Below are 19065 nucleotides of genomic sequence, written 5' to 3' on the forward strand. Positions count from 1 at the left end.
AATAACTTTGGGTTTATATCCATTAAATATCTACAATTAATAACTTTGGGTTTATATCCATTAAATATCTACAATTATGCACATCTTGATGACACCATTTACCAGTAAGCCCAATGACTATATTCATATGTCAAATTTACCCAATACATGAAATTTTTAGTGAGAAAATATCACATTCATTGATATAGTCCAGCTACTTGCATTAAACAAATGAACAACACTTAAAACATTTACTAACATGAATCAACAAAAAGGTCAATTGAAATCTTTTAGTCATATTTTAAGTTGAAAGGTGTTTGTATTTGCATTTAATGCAATATATGTTACATTGAGTAACTTATGTAGACTTTATTTAACCTTTGGGTGGAGAGTTGTCTCATTGGCACTCATACCACATCTTCTTATATCTATTTAATAATTAATTAGTGAATGTAACATGATGATTCTGAAATTACAAGCTTTAGTTTCTAAACAATGATAATAAACCCAAATATCAGAATATTATATATGCTAAACTTCAGGCTCATATGCCTAAAATTTGTTTGCTTGCTATCAGTGTAAGCTTAACATCTTGTTTTCATGAAGTCAGATTTGATGATATACATTTTGCTTACTTATTGTTAGTTTAAGTTTAACATCCTGTTTCCATGGCATCAGATTTTATTATTAACCTCAGTTTTTCTTGCTATTACAGTTCAAGTTTTGCTAGTACATGTAATTGACATTTCTTGTTTAACTTAAAAAATCTTAGATACTAGCTATAAACTGTGTTAAAAAGTGTTGTGTATATATAGATTCAACCACTGTTTAGAGTGTGAAAAGATATTTCTCCACTCGAGACAGTTAAAGTTTCAAATTTAAAACGTTGCCTGCCAAGATATTAACTGTTGAGAGTGGAGAAATAAGGCATAGCAAGTGATTTGGTGGTAGAACCTTTCTCTCTAATGATTTGTAGAAAATTTGTAGCCGAAATTAATATTTCCTTTTTCCTGACGTCATAATTACAAATTCAGAGAAAAGCAAGTAAATTTGAAGTCACAATTGAATTTTGACCAATGAAGAACTGAAATCAAAGGAAGCACACGTTGATAATAAAAAAATAATCAACTGGTCAGAAGAAGAATTAGAGAAATACATGTACAAAGAATTATCAGTTCTGTCCACCATTACATTCATTGTCAATAACAGGTTTGCTTGATAAGGTCACAAAAAAATAAGGAGATGTGGTAGGATTGTTAATATAAAGAACAACAGGTCACCATAATGCCTTCAATAATGAACAAAACTTATACCCCTTAGTAAGCTACATAAGGCACTGGGATTTTAAGGGTTAACAGGTTTTTACTAGTAGTTAGTACTTTGTATTATTTGTGGGAATATTGTTTGAGTTTTTCTCAATTGGAAACCAATCATTAACAAGACACAGATAGTACCAAATTCAAAAAAATATTGATGTTTTATAGTTAAGTACAACATTTATGTAATTGTTAAAACCTTTAGTTATGAGGACAAAATATTTTTTTTAATATTAAGATATTAAAATAGTTTGCTGAAGTATTTGCATACACTGTATATTTATTTTCCCTATCAGCTTAAACAAATACTGAGCCATATAAATATATCTTAGAAATAATTGATTTTAATCATTCTATTTCAGATTCTGGATCTGGTATGTCCTTCCAGCTGGTGTCCAGTGAAGATCAGGGAAGAATTAATTTTTGGGTAGGATATAATCATGATAATGCTCATAGCTTCTCTCTCTGAATCCAGTGTATTACGGTACCTTTCACATCATTGAGAAATTGCTTTATTTTATTTTATTTTTAAGTTAGTTATATTTTTTTTTATTGTGCATCTTTTAAAAGATGCATTTTGATTTATATTTCTTGTTGATCCTCCAAGTATTCTGAAGCCTCAGTTGCTGAGTGATCTAAGTAGTTTTATCTACAGTGATTACTAACCTGTCTTAACCCCCTAGGATTGCTAGTTTTCCTGCTAAAGGTCATGGTTCTCTCCATCACTCCAGTTTACCACACCATAAAAACTTCACAACATGATAAAGCCATGTGTGGTGAAAGTGCTGCTAGCACCAATAATCAATTCATCAATCAATCCAAGTTCAAAGTGCATTCCTCTGTCAAAATTCTTTTGCAATTCTAGATTGTTGCAAAAGCAAAAGCAACAAAGGTATTGAACAAATATTGTCTGCTGAAATAAATTGGTTCCTGTGAAACACTTTGATTTATCTGATATTTTGCTAAATATACAATGTACTATTTTATTTCTAATTGAGCAATTTTGATTTGACCAGCTAACAGTTTTTATACGACCGCAAAAAAATTTTGGGGATCGTATAATGGTATGATGTCGTCGTTGTCTGCGTCGTCGTCCGAACACACATTGGTTTCCGGACAATAACTTAAGTTTAAGTGAATTGATCTCTATGAAATTTTTTAAGAAGGTTCAATACTACAAAAGGAAGGTTGGGATTGATTTTGGGGATGATGGTCCCAACCGTTTAGGAATTAGGGGCCCAAAAGGGGCCCAAAACAAGCATTTTTCTAGTTTCAGGATAATAACTTGTGTATAAGTATTTCGATTGCTCTGAAATTGTACTACAATGTTTAATACCACAAGTAGAAGGTTGGGATTCATTTTAGGGGTTATAGGGGCCAACAGTTTAGGAATTAAGGGCCAAAAAGGGTCCAAAAACAAGCATTTTTTCTAGTTTCCAGACAATAACTTGTGTGTAAGTGTATGGATCCCTCTGACATTGTACCACAAGGTTCCATATAACAAAGGGAAGGCTTTGATTGAGTTTGGGGTTAATAGCCCCAAACATGTAGGAATTAGGGGCCAAAAAAGGGCCAAAAACAAGCATTTTTCTAGTTTCCAGACAATAACTTGTGTTTAAGTGTATGGATCTCTCTGAAATTGTACTATAATGTTCCATACTACAAAGGAAAGGCTGGGATTGAGTTTTGGGGTTATTGCTCCAAGGGGGGTTTCAAAAAGTTGGGGGGGGGGGGGGAATTTTTTTTCCCAATTTTTTTTAAGGGATTCATATTTTTTTTTCAAAATTTTTCAAAAGTTTCAAGAAGAAATCTTCAATTGCACAGTATTGCGCAATAGATTTGTAAGATCTTTGACCACATTTATTTTGTGTCAAAAACCTATATTATGTCAAAAATTTGATCACAATCCAAATTCAGACAGTATCAAGCTTGAATATTGTGTCCAAATTTGCCCAAACTGTTCAGGGTTGGACCTCTGCGGTCGTATCAGGCTGCGCTCAGCGAAGCATTTTATTTAAGGCTTATTCCACAATCTTCCGAAATATAAATGACTTCATACAAGACATAGACAAATATACGAATGTTGCAAAAGTCAACATATTTATTATCTGATGTTACTTTTTAGGTTGTTGCAGAATTAACTACTACAGACCCAGCAGGATCAGAGATTGACCTTGGGTTATCACCTGGTGGCAAGGTTAAAGTTGTTATTAGTTCTACAATAAAACTGGAGAGCTTAGTCAGGTATGTACAGTCAAACCTGTATATAAAGGTCACCCAGGACCAGAGAAAACTGACCTTACAAAGTAATTAAGGCTCAAAATGACAATTTTATACGACCGCAAAAAAAATTTTGTCGTATATTGGTATGACGTCGTCGTCGTCGTAGTCGTCTGAAGACACATTAGTTTTCGCACTCTTACTTTAGTTTAAGTGAATGGATCTCAATGAAATTTTACCATAAGTTCAATACCACAAAAGGAAGGTGGGGGATTGATAAAAATAAGCATTTTTGTAACTTCCAGATATAACTTGTGTGTAAGTGTATGGATCTCTCTGACATTGTACCACAAGGTTCCATATCTCAAAGGGAATGCTGGGATTGATTTTGGGGGTAATTGCCTCCAAATTTTAGGAATTAGGGGCCAAAAAGGGGCAAAAAACAAGCATTTTTCTAGTTTCATGACAATAACTTGTGTGTAAGTCTATGGATCTCTCTGAAATTGTATCACAAGGTTCCATATCACTAAGGGAATGCTGGGATTGATTTTGGGGGTAATTGCCTCCAATTTTTTGGAATTAGGGGCAAAAAACAAGCATTTTTCTAGTTTCATGACAATAACTTGTGTATAAGTGTATGGATCTTTATGAAATTGTACTACAAGGTTCCATATCACAAAGGGAAAGCTGTAATTGAGTTTGGGGGTAATTGCCAAAAAGTTTTGGAATAAGGGGCCTAAAAGGGGCCAAAAATAAGCATTTTTCTAGTTTCCAGACAATAACTTGTGTTCAGGTGTATGGATCTCTCTGAAATTGTACTGCAAGGTACCATACCACAAAGGGAAGGCTGGGATTGATTTTGGGGGTAATTCGCTCAAAATTTTAGGAATTAGGGGCCATAAAAGGGCAAAAAAAACAAGCATTTTTCTAGTTTCAGGACAATAACTTGTGTGTAAGTGTATGGATCTTTATGAAATTGTACTGCAAGGTACCATACCACAAAGGGAAGGCTGGGATTGATTTTGGGGGTAATTCCCTCAAAATTTTAGGAATTTAGGGCCAAAAAGGGGCCAAAAAATAAGCAGTTTTCTAGTTTCCAGACAATAACTTGTGTTCAAGTGTATGGATCTCTCTGAAATTGTACTGCAAGGTACCATACCACAAAGGGAAGGCTGGGATTGAGTTTGGGGGTGATGAATCATAAGGGGGTTCAAAAAATTTTGGGGGGATTTTTTTTTCCTTTTTTTCTTTAAAATTTTCCATTTTAAATTGGTTATTTCTGATTTATATATAAAAGCAAATAATAATGATATGGTTTGAATAGGTAAATTAAAATTTTTTAAGTTCTTAGACCACTTTCATTCTGTGTCAGAAACCTATGCTGTGTCAAATATTTAATTACAATCCAAATTCAGTGCTGTATCAAGCTTGAATGTTGTGTCCATACTTGCCCCAACTGTTCAGGGTTCGACCTCTGCGGTCGTATCAAGCTGCGCCCCAGCGGAGCATTTTATTCTAGTTTCCAGACAATAACTTGTGTTCAAGTGTATGGATCTCTCTGAAATTGTACTGCAAGGTACCATACCACAAAGGGAAGGCTGGGATTGAGTTTGGGGGTGATGAATCATAAGGGGGTTCAAAAAATTTGGGGGGGATTTTTTTTTCCTTTTTTTTTCTTTAAAATTTTCCATTTTAAATTGGTTATTTCTGATTTATATATAAAAGCAAATAATAATGATATGGTTTGAATAGGTAAATTAAAAAAAATTAAGTTCTTAGACCACTTTCATTCTGTGTCAGAAACCTATGCTGTGTCAAATATTTAATTACAATCCAAATTCAGTGCTGTATCAAGCTTGAATGTTGTGTCTATACTTGCCCCAACTGTTCAGGGTTCAACCTCTGCGGTTGTATCAAGCTGCGCCCCAGCGGAGTATTTTATTCTAGTTTCCAGACAATAACTTGTGTTCAAGTGTATGGATCTCTCTGAAATTGTACTGCAAGGTACCATACCACAAAGGGAAGGCTGGGATTGAGTTTGGGGGTGATGAATCATAAGGGGGTTCAAAAAATTTGGGGGGGATTTTTTTTTCCTTTTTTTTTTCTTTAAAATTTTCCATTTTAAATTGGTTATTTCTGATTTATATATAAAAGCAAATAATAATGATATGGTTTGAATAGGTAAATTAAAAAAAAAAAGTTCTTAGACCACTTTCATTCTGTGTCAGAAACCTATGCTGTGTCAAATATTTAATTACAATCCAAATTCAGTGCTGTATCAAGCTTTAATGTTGTGTCCATACTTGCCCCAACTGTTCAGGGTTCGACCTCTGCGGTCGTATCAAGCTGCGCCCCAGCGGAGCATTTTATTTTTAGTATTGTGACAAAGACACCTTGTGTAATCAACTCCTTGGAGACCATTTGGCAGAATCTCTCATACTGGATAGGATTATTTGCCATCAAGTGTTGTTGATATAATTATCTTCTTGATATGGATTTTATAGTATCATAAAATAAGCAAATAACAAACAAAAGTACATTTGCAAGAAAATGGTAAATGTTTTTCTATGTAATCTGCAATGACAAAAAAGTTATAAATAAGATAAAACAGAATCAGTGGTATATTATATGGTACATACAGTGGTATATTATATGGTACATACAGTGGTATATTATATATGGTACATAGGCATTTATATAAGAAAATCTTTGTACTGTGCTGTTTTAATAATGATTGGTTGCCTTGTTTGGAATATATGTGATGCATATATATGTACATGTATACCATTTTCTTTTCAGAGAAGCAAGGTCATTAGGTCCAATCCGATCCTTTGAGATGCAGATTTCTCCAACAGATCCAAACCATTTTTATATAGGGACAGATGGGGTGGGTTTATATATATATTTTATGTTTCTATTTTTGTTTAATTAATTGAAATATTTCTTATTCATCTACATTTGCTTGTTCTTATCTGTTCAGTGTTTGCAATATAATTTGGACATAAATTTTGCTGTTGTTTTTTTTTGGGGATTTTCAGGACAATAAAGTGCTGCCTGTCAAATTTTCCTTGTAATCAAAATAATTTTAAGCAGCAAATTTATTTTTTTAAATTACTTAAAAGTTTCACTGTCTTTTGCTGTATTTAATATCGGTTCAGGAAATACTTACATTTTATATTATATTTTCAGGGATATGTACTACATGGCTTACGATTTGGTAATAGAGCTTTTCCAAGAACATTCTCAGCTTTAACAGGTACTATGTGAAATGATAAAAGGCAAAAAGAGCAATGTGTCAGTTAAAATATTTGGACTTTAAAGAATGTATAAATTCACACTAGTGGACATCTTAGTCTTGTCTTGAGGAACTCATAAGATCATCTTTGAAAACCCTCCTAAGATAAAGCATATATGGGCGAACATAATTGTAAGGGGAGGAAGAAGGGACAAGAAAAGGAATGTTAAGAAATTTTTTGTGTTGCTTAAAAGTTTTATTCTTTTCCCCAAATTTGTTTACCCTGCCTAGAAATCTTTTGACGTGAAAAAGGAGGTTTTTGGCCTATTTGATATATTTGATCCTTCACTTACACAAAAATTGGCTAAAAAGTGTGGGTGGTGTAAAAAGAGTTTCCCAAGACAAAAGAAAATAGCTTCAAGTTTCAGGCAACATTCTTTTCTGCCTCTAATAAAACAAAAAACAACGAGAAAAGGATGTATTTTTGTTATCTGCTAGTATTTTGGGTGATTATTGAAGCATTGTCATCAACACTGTATCTCTACTTTTCAAACATAATAAATGTTCAATATTTTGTATTTTTCCAAACATGATTGTTACAAGAGGATTTTAAATGATCATGTTGATGAAACTGAATTCATGGTAAGTCTCCCTTTTTATGCCCCACCTACGATAGTAGAGGGGCATTATGTTTTTCGGTCTGTGCGTAGGTTCGTTCATCCGTCCGTCTGTCCGTTTGTCCGTTCGTCCGTCTGTCCCGCTTCAGGTTAAAGTTTTTGGTCAAGGTAGTTTTTGATGAAGTTGAAGTCTAATCAACTTGAAACTCAGTACACATGTTCCCTATGTTATGATCTTTCTAATTTTAATGCCAAATTAGAGTTTTGACCCCAATTTCACGGTCCACTGAACATAGAAAATGATAGTGCGAGTGGGGCATCCTTGTACTATGGACACATTCTTGTTCTTGTCTGATTTATACCTTTCCTAACAGGCTGACATTAGATATAAGGGATACTATATTTGAAGTTTGAAGACATGAAGCAAATATATGAGTATGATAAAATACAAATATAGTATGAGATATGTCTGACAAACTAATGTATTTTGAAAATAGGAAAGATATTATTTGACAGATCTATAATACTGATTCAAGTATGAAAATGACATTATAATACCTTCATCAGTTAAATATTGACGATTGGTAATTATAAAAATAAAACAAAATTGAACTGAGTGTTTTGTGGTAAAATTAATTTCTCAAAGTCTGGATTTTTTATATTTTGTTTCAGATTCTCCTGTAGATGTTAGGAGTATAGATTTTTCACCTTTTGGTCATCCATGTTTTCTGGTAAGTTAATTATGGATCATCAATTCTATAGTATATTTCATTTTCATTTATTTTAAAGCCCAGCCTAAGAAAGTACAGGAGCATTATGTTTCCAGGTTTGTATGTCTGTCTGTCTGTCCCTTATCAGGTAAAATTTTTGGTTTCATTTGGTTCATGGTAACATGGAGAGTAAAGTGTCCTATTGACACAGATTCTTGTTTATCTGGTAACTTAATGCCTTATGTACAAGGGACCATTTCAGAAATTCAACTCCCATCCTTGTAAATTGTCACATGGTCCTGACAAATCATGATCTTTTTCGAAAAATTACAATGGATTCTTGATCTACTGGCTTTCCCCTTGCTCTATGGTTACCTTCAACAATAAAAATTGTTCAAGTATATAGAAAGTAGCACTATACCCCATCAGTGAAATAAGCATAGGAAAATGAAAGTTATGTTTTTTTAAAATTGAAAATATTTTAATTAGCTATTTCATTGGTATTTCAGGCATCAACAGCAGAAGGTTGTGTTCACTTATTTGGGACCAAATCAGGTAAATTTAATTTCTCTTTAATTATACATAAAACATTTTTTTGGATGGGAATATCTACACATGCTGGAAACTTTTTCAAATTATTTAGAAATATTATACATTTAGTTGTATAGCAATTTTTCACTGAACGAAAAGTCTTTTGTAGATTCACATGCTTGGTATTTTCATGCATTTACCTTAAACATTTTGTGAAACTCATCAAATATGACCTCAGGTCATTTGGTTTTGTACATAGACTTATTCTAGACAAAGTGCATGACCTCAGACCATTGCATAGCACTTTTAAATGCTTTTAAAAAATTAATGATATTTAAAATGGATTTAACTGTAATTTCACTCCTCTTGTGGTTTTTGTCAATCCTGACGGCTACGGCGGCTGCGTTAGCTAACTTCTTAAAAGCTTTATATTTTAGAAGGTGGAAGAAATGGATGCTTCATACTTTGTATATGGATGCCTCATGTTACGAAATTTCCGTCAGTCACATGTCCAATGTCTTTGACCTCATTTTCATGGTTCAGTGACTACTTGAAAAAAAGTTAAGATTTTTTGTAATGTTAAATTCTCTCTTATTATAAGTAATAGGATAACTATATTTGGTATGTGCATACCTTGCAAGGTCCTCATGTCTGTCAGACAGTTTTCACTTGACCTCGACCTCATTTCATGGATCAGTGAACAAGGTAAAGTTTTGGTGGTCAAGTCCATATCTCAGATACTATAAGCAATAGGTCTAGTATATTCGGTGTATGGAAGGACTGTAAGGTGTACATGTCCAACTGGCAGGTGTCATCTGACCTTGACCTCATTTTCATGGTTCAGTGGTTATAGTTAAGTTTTTGTGTTTTGGTCTGTTTTTCTTATACTGTATGCAGTAGGTCTACTATATTTGGTGTATGGAATGATTGTAAGGTGTACATGTCTAGCTGGCAGGTGTCATCTGACCTTGACCTCATTTTCATGGTTCAGTGGTCAAAGTTAAGTTTTTGAGTTTTGGTCTTTTTTTCTAATACTATATGCAATAGTTCAACTATATTTGGTGTATGGAAATATTTTATGATCTATATGTCAGTCACGCAGGTTTTATTTGACTTTGACCTCATTTTCAAGGTTCATTGCTCAGTGTTAAGTTTTTGTGTTTTGGTCTGTTTTTCTTAAACTATAAGCAATAGGTCAACTATATTTGTTGTATGGAAGAATTGTTAGCTGTACATGCCAGCCTAGCATGGTTCATCTGACCTTGACCTCATTTTCATGGTTCATTGGTCAATGTTTAGTTTACTTGGTTAATGTTAAGTTTATGTGACAGTTGTAATAAAGCTTCATATTTAGGACTATCAACATAATATCAATGATTAGTAAAGAAGGCAAGACATTTCAGCATGTGCACTCTTGTCTTTCTCAGTTACTGGAACAAGCTTCTTGAGATTCTCAATAATATATCAATTTATCAATTTGAAACCATTGAAAACATGACACCACCATAATTGTTGAAGAGATGTTTTGTTATTAAGAATTAACAGAGATTTCCATCCTCTTAACTGATTTGCCTTTTTATCTAGATATCTTTGTTTTAGACGGTAAGGTTACAGATGTGTGTCTGTTTTTTAGATAACCTCACTTCAGAGATTCACATATTTTATATGAGATTATCCTTCACTTGTATTTTAATACATGTTATTTGTGTAAATTCAGTTTTTGTAATACAAAGTTTTGCATATCTTACTGTTTCATGATATATCTGTAATGTGATATCTGAACTTACAAACAGTATGAACATACCATTGAAAGTTCTTTTACTGTTTAAGATTAAAAAAAAGTAGGCTGTACTCTTAGTCAATCATTTGAGGTAATGTTTTATGAGTTTCTGTAGGCTGTAATTGTTTAAACAAGTGTTAATCATGTTTAAAAATATTTAGTGTCAATCATGTTTATTATATACTTAGTATTAAATACAAATAAATTGTATGTGTAATATAATCAATGGCAATCGTTCTATATTGGCCATCCATGATGATATTGATATCAGTGACAGGTGATGGGTTTCATTAAACCCCAAAATTTTTACGTCATACAGACATGAAACATCTAATATTTAATAATAAATTGTATATTATATGGCTTTAAAATATCACATACCGTATCAACCCTCACCCAATATTATCCTTTGTGCAGAGTTTTGTAACTGTATTCAACATCACTTTGAGGAACATTAGGCTTTGAACATTTTGCCAGGATTGTGAAATTAAAGCATCTTATTTACACAGAGTGAAAGTTTCAAAGCAGACAACATCCTGTTTTGGCTATAGGATTCTTTTTGTCGAGCCTGCGACTTTTGTCGCAAAAGCCAGACATAGCGATCATACATTCCGTCGGCGTCTGCGGCATCAACAAATATTCACTCTGTGGTTAAAGTTTTTCAATTTTAATAACTTTCTTAAACTATCCTGGATTTCTACCAAACTTAGACAGAAGCTTGTTTATGATCATAAGATAGTATCCAGAATTAAATTGTGTAAAAAAAAAATCCTGTTTATCCGTTTTTTACTCATAAATGGACTTAATTTTTCTGCCAGTTAACATTACATTCACTCTGTGGTTAAAGTTTTTCAAATTTTAATAACTTTCTTAAACTATCCTGGATTTGTACCATACTTGGACAGAAGCTTGTTTATGATCATAAGATAGTATTCAAAAGTAAATTTTGTTAAAAAAAAATCCTGTTTATCCGTATTTTACTTATAAATGGACTTAGTTTTTCTTCCAGTTAACATTACATACAGTCTGCAGTTAAAGTTTTTAAAACATTTATTAGATTCATAAACCATCCTGGATTCTTACGAAACATGAACAGAAGCTTCTTACATTCAAAAGATAGTATCCAGAATTTTTGATAATTATTTCCCCATTTTTGTTGAGCCTGCGACTAACAGCAAAAGTAGGCGAGACACTAGGTTCCGCAGAACCCTTACGATTTTTTTTTGAAATCTAGTAACTCAATATTTATTTTTTTTTAAAATGAATTGTTTAGTTGAATAGTAATATCTGTCTTGATTGACAATTAGGAAAATTAAATAATAGGAATAGTATTTCACAACCCTGTTGGGAATCTTCTTAAAAATGTATGTGAATTAAAGCATTAGTCTTCCTGGGTTGATTCATCAAAATATTTTGTCTTTTTACACCAATCAGTGAGATATTTGAGCACTCTACTTAATATTGTGTGTTATTTTAGACTTACCAAACTGAATTATAGACTAAAGGTAGATAAATACTAGCATTTATATGTGATGATAATGGTGCACAAGCTGCGTAATTTCAATTAATGCTAAAGTTCAATTGAATAAGCTCAAAGTTTTAAAGTAAAATTGTATTTATGTTTAACATCATCCTTAATTTCACAGTACATTGTTTTTGTCTCGCCTGTCGTGGAAAGCGAGACATAGGGATTGCTTTTCCGGTGACAGCGTCAACAATTGTTAAGTTTTCTGCTCAAGTTAGTTTGATAGGAACTACTTGTGATAGATCAATGATATTTTGTATGAAGTTGCATTACTATCAGTACATATCAGTTTGACAACTATTTTAAGGCCCTGCCCCCTAGGACATGGTCAAGTGACTTTGAATTAATTACCAATTTTCAATGTTAAGTTTTCTGCTTAAGTTAGTTTGATAGGATCTAATTGTGATAGAACAATGATATTTTGTATGAAGTTGCATTACTATCAGTTCATATCAGTTTGATGACTATTTCGAGGGCCTGCCTCTAGGTCATGGTCCAGTGACTTTGAATTAATTAACAATTTTCAATGTTAAGTTTTTCTGCCTAAGTCAGTTTGATAGGAACTACTTGTGGTAGATCAATGATAAATTGTATGAAAACATTACTATCAGTACATATCAGTTTGACGACTATTTTGAGGACCTGGCCCCTAGGACATGGTCCAGTGAATTTGAATTAATTAGCAATTTTCAATGTTAATTAAGTTTTTCTGCTTAAGTTATATTGATAGGAACTACTTACAATAAACAACGATATTTTCTATAAAGTAACATTACTGTCTGTACATCTCAGTTTGTCAACCATTTTCAGGCCCTGCCCACTAGATAATGGTCCAGTGACTGAATTAATAAGCAATGTTGCTGCCCATCAGATTGTCTTTTTCTGAATTGTATGCCCATAGGCGAGACATATCTCTGTGTCAACAGTTTATATTAAATACTGTTTAATATAGAGGAATTATTGATAAATTGTGGATTACTAATTTTGTTGATATTCTGTTTAGATGAACAAGGAATTTAAGCGTTAACTAAATGAAATTTTCTTGTAGGCTTGTATGCAGAATTTGTCAAAACCATGTAAAGAAGTATCCATTAAATTATTTTCCCTCAATTGGCAGAAAAATTTATCCACAAAAATAGATAGAATATTTTGTCTTGTTATCCAAAAACAGTGAAGGTATCTTAGCACTCTTCTTAATATTTTGCATGATTCAAAACTTGCTGGACTGTAATCTGTATGAAAGATGAAAATATATATATCTACTTTTTGACTTTTATTTACTAATTTCATGGCATAAAACATTTATGTATGTATATCAGCTACAGAATATATTTTAATAATTTTCAGAAAAACCTTTGTTGACCTGGCCTTCCAAAATATGGGGAACAAGGGACTTGAGATGTGTACGATGGTCACGCAGTAGACCTTGTGTATTTTATGTGCTGGATGACCATTCACAACTTTATACATTTGACATTTTGGAAGGGGATGCAATGCCTGCAAAAATGGAAACTTTATCTAAAGAAAAGTAAGTATAAAAAATATGTTATTATTTAGAGATTATTGCTTTAGAAGTACAAGCTTAACAACAGACATCACGGAAAATAATTGAGAGAAAATTTTATCATTACTTTCCCATTCAATATTTGCCAATGATTGGCATTGCATTGTAATTTTGTCTTAAATAACATCTTTACTTAACCAATTCAAAAATTATTTTCATTTGAATAATGAATGTACAAAGACAATCATGAAAATGTTTGTTCCTGAACTCAATACCCACAAAAAATAAATGAAAGATTTTTCTATTGAAATCCAAATCAGTGAAGATATCATAGCACTCTACATTATATTTTTATACAGAATGATTCTATGCTACTTTTACATTTTTATTTCAGTGTTATACATATAGCCTTCACACCACACTTAAATGTTACAGGACGGCATCCTCAGATGGTGAGTTTGAAAAATGTGATTGTAGAAATTGAAATGGAATGTAAGATATGGAATGTGAATGTAAAAATTGGAATGTAAATGTAAAAAAATGGAAATGTGAATGTAAAAATGTGAATGTAAATGTAAAAATGGGAATGTAAATGTAAAAATGGGAATCTGAATGTAAAAAAGGGAAGGTGAATGTAAAAATGGGAATGGAATTGTAAAAAATTGAATTATGAGCATAGCCATGAATATTATGTATTACTCAAGAAATTGTTCTGGGTTTTTGCATTTAACAGATTTAAACTGTATACTGAGACATTGCTATAAAACTTGTGAATTCTTGTTATGAATATAGATCAGGGCACATGTCAATGATAAGCAATCTAACAACATGCCAAACAATCTTGACTTAATGTGCTCAACTCAAGTGGTGGATGTATTCAGTCCAGTTCCTTGCTGAATCAAGTCAAAGATGTTTAAATTGATATTTGCTGATTCTTTGCCAAATATGTGGCATTAAAAAGTACGGCACATTCTTATCCCATTACAATGTTATTTTTGATTATTCTAGTAATATTTGCCACTGTGCATTAGTTTATTAATCTGATCACAAATGGTATGCATACAGTTGAACATTTCACTGTCTGAAAATGTTTTAGTTATTGCTACTGATTTTGGAATGATTAGTGCTTACCTTGTAATCTAAATATTTTAAGTAGCCTGTCTCATATATTTTAAATATTGTACAATTGAAAAATTATCATTATAAACCATGGCTGTGTGTATCAAAGCAATCCTTCATTGTGCAATGTTTTTTTAATTATTCGTTTTGTTTTTTTCCTACAGCTTGTTAGTCAAGAAGATGGCACGATACAAATACACACAATATCTAAAGAGTACCGAGAACAACAAACACTAGAGAATGATTTCTTACCAAGCTATCTAGACAAATTCTGATTTGATGGTCCTCTCAATACACACAGGAGTAACAACATATCATGTTATCTAGACAAATTCTGATTTGATGGTCCTCACACAGGAGTAACAACATATCAAGTTATCTTGCACAAATTCTTATCATTTAGGCAATTTAGAGAAAACAATGTATCATATCATACCATACTGCGAACCAATGAATAGGACCAGTTGATAATTGTGAATGATTTGATTGGCTCCATTTACTTGTTTAATTGAAATAAATGGAACAGATATCAACTGAGCAACAAGAAGATGCAAAAAACTGAACATATATACATAGAATACATCAAAATTTATTACTTGATTGTTGTATTATAAAATTCATCATCTGGTACTTCAGATAGACCTTCTGTAGAATGTATGAAGGATATGGTTAGGACATACCTGCTCATGTGCCAAGTTGTATGAATGAAAAGTTAAGTTAAGATGCTACATGTGTATGTGTAAGAAGAGATTTTAATGACAGATGAGCTACTTATTGATACATCTGTCTTTCATACTAAGTGTTAGGTAATATACCAAAAATATAAGATGTGTTTTCCTGTCAAGTACTGTAAGAGACAGAAATGGAATTGTTTACATTCTTGTCCTTTTGTCTCTTGTGGATCTTGTCTCATTGGAAACAATACCACATCTCCTTGTTTTTATACTAGTGAATACAACTTTTGGGTCCATTTGTTAAAGACAAACTCCTGGCAAGGGACCAAATCATATATATCAATGTTTATATTCCGTCCATTTGTGTCATGTGTTCTTTTGTGTTCACATTTTGTTTGTGTAGTGTATTGTTGTTTGCAAAAAAAAGCAAGATATTGTAGATTGTTTAATAATATTTTCTAAAAGTTGTGGAATAGTACACTTTTGTATGTGAATTACTGTACTTTAAGGTATGTGCTAGATGGATGTAGATTGGTTGCATCTATAGATATCATTTCAAAATAAGGAAAAAAATATTCAGTATACAATTTCAAGCTACAGTTTTCCAATGTTATATAACTATTACCTATTTGATCTTTGGGACACTTTTAAAAGATAGAATTATTAAATACAAGAGTGTTCAGTAATTTTGAAAGTTACAGGGAGATAACCATTTTGGCATATTTTCATAAAAATGGTAATAATTTTATAAGTCTACATATTTATTTAACTTGGAGTGTGTCTTAAATAATAGTCATTTTTTATGAGTTACCATGATACTATTAAATTGGTCATAGGTTATTTCTTTTTATGTCAGAATATTGCAAAACTTTGTTACAAATTTCATTAGTGTAATTGACTTGTTTTTGTTGTGAAAAATCATTCATGGTACCGGTAATACAGACGTTAATACTGAGCAGAAGCATTCCATTTAAACAGACAAAAAAACTAGAAAATTATGTATTTCAAAGTCTTGCATACAAAAAACAAGTCAGCATTGAATACAAACTAATGCCATACAAACTTCCATAAAATCACCTATAATATTAAGAAGAGTATGTGTGTCCTGTTTTAATTCAAATACCATTCATATTTCTTAGACCTGTGACCAAAAAAAATTATTGTAATATCTGTTATAAGGTGTTGAACAGGACATAGTAGACAAAGAACTCAAATGTTCTCCCCAATATATGATTTGAAATAGCACTGTTTCTCTTAAGTTATTGCACCACATTCTATTACTAAATGCATTCAGATAGCACTATCATGGTACCTCACCAGTCAAACATTTTTAAAATTGAATATGAATTAGTTATAATATAATTAGTCTAAGTTACTTACATATGAAGTAGGGAAAGAAAAGAAAAATGTAAAGCTTAATCAAATCTTTGAGTCAGCAGATCATTATTTTATTTTTTAACGTGTATTTGATTGGGATAAAATATCTCAAAAAAATTATTAAAAAAAAGTAAAATAACAATTTTATATTTGGTCCAGCTAGTTTTTGCAAGTTATTGTTTTTTGTTTTGACAGATGAGTGAATGATAATACAGATATTAGTATTAACAATTTTTACTTACGTAGTGCTTTATTTTATTTCTTTTGTGTCAGAAAAGTGCAAACAATTGTTACAGGTATCTGTTATAACTATAAATTATTTATTTATTAATTTGTTATTAATTATTAATTGTGATCAGATGTTCAATGTATGATGCACAGAAGTTATTATTGTGGACTAAGTCGAAGTCTGTTAAACTAATGGCAAAGTAAAAACAAGATTTTGGTAAAGTTACTTTCCTTATTTCTGCAAGTCACATGTCAGAAGTGAAGCATTATATGAGCTGCGTCTGATAGAAGTCGACCTTATGCAAATGAATATCAATACATCTGTTATCCTATCTCGGGGTTGAAAAAATCTATATGCAAAGTCTGTAACTGTTTCAAAATTGAGTTGTCATAAGAACCAAACAAAACAGACCAAAATTCATCTTTCATTTAGTATTTAAATGTTCCAAAATCAATCAAAGTCTTATACATGAACATGTATATGTGCACTTGCATAAGTTCTATTTCTATCTGACACAGCTCATATGCAATGTAGGTCTGTTTGATTTTTTTTTTTCATTTAAGCCCTCCGAAAGAAATTTATCAGTTATAAGTATGCAGAAGATAATTTTTTTATACCTTCAAGGAAGGATATTTTGCTATAAAAATTGTAATGATACATTTTATGAAAGTGACAGCCACTCATACCTAAAGTTAGGCTGTTATCTTAAATTTCCCAATAAAAAAGTTTACAACTTTGAAGTTGTGCTATTTACTCAAAGTGTTTTTAACAATCCTAACTGCAAAGCATATATAATTTTAGATATTTTATATCATGTGACTACTTAACACCAATGAAAACCATGTTGCAAAATATGAAAAAATATCCATATATGATCATATATGGTGTGAGAACAGAATACATTAGGGAAAGACTCCTCCATTCGTATAATTCTTAAATTAATTACTAACTTCTGATCAAAAAGCAGTTTCAACAATAATGCAAAATTAGAATGTACACTTAAACATGAAGTAACAAATTAGATTGCATATACTCAATTAAACATATTTATTTTATCTAGATCTCTATTTTATCAGATTTCAGGTGTTCAAACAAAAATTATTAAATGAAAACTATATTGGTAGTCTAAAGTTAAGTTATCTGAAACAAACTGTTTCACAATAGTAATATTGAGTTCAATAACTAAGAATTTACCATTTCAGAATCTTAAGCATCCAGAGTAAAATTTTGGAATAGTGCACCAAAATGTGTGATTTGTTATAATGGTCCTAAACAATGAAAATTCAACCAATGATTCTGAAATGAAATTCAAATTCAACTATCCAAATCAAGAAAATTGGGTAATACTGTTTATAATGAAGAATGTTTGGTAATTTATTTAAATGATACTGTAATAGTATAGTAATAGATGTTACATTGTGATATGTACATACTGTTATCAACATTTTTATAATGCTATTGTTTATTTTCTAAAGATCTAAAGTCTATTTTCAATAAATGGGAAGAAAAAAAAACTGCTTTTATTTTTCTTACTTAGAACCCCATGAACAACAATGATCTCTAAAGTGGAATTTGAAGAATGGACGCTTTTTCAGTCGTTTGGTGTTTTGAATGTTATGTTTTACCATCATTGTCAATTATATTCTAATTTGTAAACTCAAAGGAACATAAAATATTTATCCAATAACCACAAACTCTCACATTGGAGATGCCACTTGCGAGGACAAGTGCACATTTTATTATTCATATTTGTATAATAATTTGGAAAGTTCGTGTAAATACACAGAAAATTAGCAGCTGGCACTGATTTCCGCATACTAGTTGTCAACAAATCTGAAAATGAATAAAATAATTTATTGTATTATTTATTAGGTAAAATGTTTCTGTACAATTTGACTGCAATGACTCAAATTACTTTAAACCACCATAATTCACTTGTACATGAAATTCAATAACCCAAACCTTACTACATGTATAAATAACCAAACACATGTTACATGTAACTATAAACGAACAACATATTACAAGTTTTAATTTTTTGTTCAACTTTGATAAACTACATTTATTTGTTGATTTTTCTGTTAAAACACACAATGAAATTACTTCCTTATGGACTGTGATAAATATGTGCACATTGGACTATATTACAATCACCATGTTTGTTCGTTTGTCCAACAAAAATTTACCTTGCACATTTCTCAGTACCTACTCATCAAAATGACTTCATATTTGGTCAGGAGGTCAACAGT

At 31.5% G+C, this 19065-nt stretch overlaps 1 protein-coding gene across 17 annotated transcripts in view; it reads left to right on the plus strand.

Annotated features, from left to right (window-relative positions):
• LOC127699858 (cytoplasmic dynein 2 intermediate chain 1-like) overlaps positions 1–18340 on the plus strand; it is a 75858-nt gene extending 57518 nt beyond the window's left edge. For 16 of the 17 annotated variants that reach the window (XM_052203252.1, XM_052203244.1, XM_052203250.1 and 13 more), the window contains 9 exons: positions 1658–1722; positions 3421–3539; positions 6315–6402; positions 6705–6771; positions 8040–8098; positions 8587–8632; positions 13261–13441; positions 13812–13869; positions 14701–18340. In XM_052203252.1, coding sequence (XP_052059212.1) covers positions 1658–1722; positions 3421–3539; positions 6315–6402; positions 6705–6771; positions 8040–8098; positions 8587–8632; positions 13261–13441; positions 13812–13869; positions 14701–14811 — 794 coding nt within the window. In that variant the 3' untranslated portion in view covers positions 14812–18340. The remainder of the gene's footprint in view (positions 1–1657; positions 1723–3420; positions 3540–6314; positions 6403–6704; positions 6772–8039; positions 8099–8586; positions 8633–13260; positions 13442–13811; positions 13870–14700) is intronic. The other variant, XM_052203260.1, reaches the window with a different exon arrangement.
• Positions 18341–19065: the final 725 nt, after the last annotated feature.

Source organism: Mytilus californianus, unplaced genomic scaffold, assembly GCF_021869535.1.
Source record: "Mytilus californianus isolate M0D057914Y unplaced genomic scaffold, xbMytCali1.0.p SCAF_42, whole genome shotgun sequence".
Classification (NCBI taxonomy): Eukaryota; Metazoa; Mollusca; class Bivalvia; order Mytilida; family Mytilidae; genus Mytilus; species Mytilus californianus.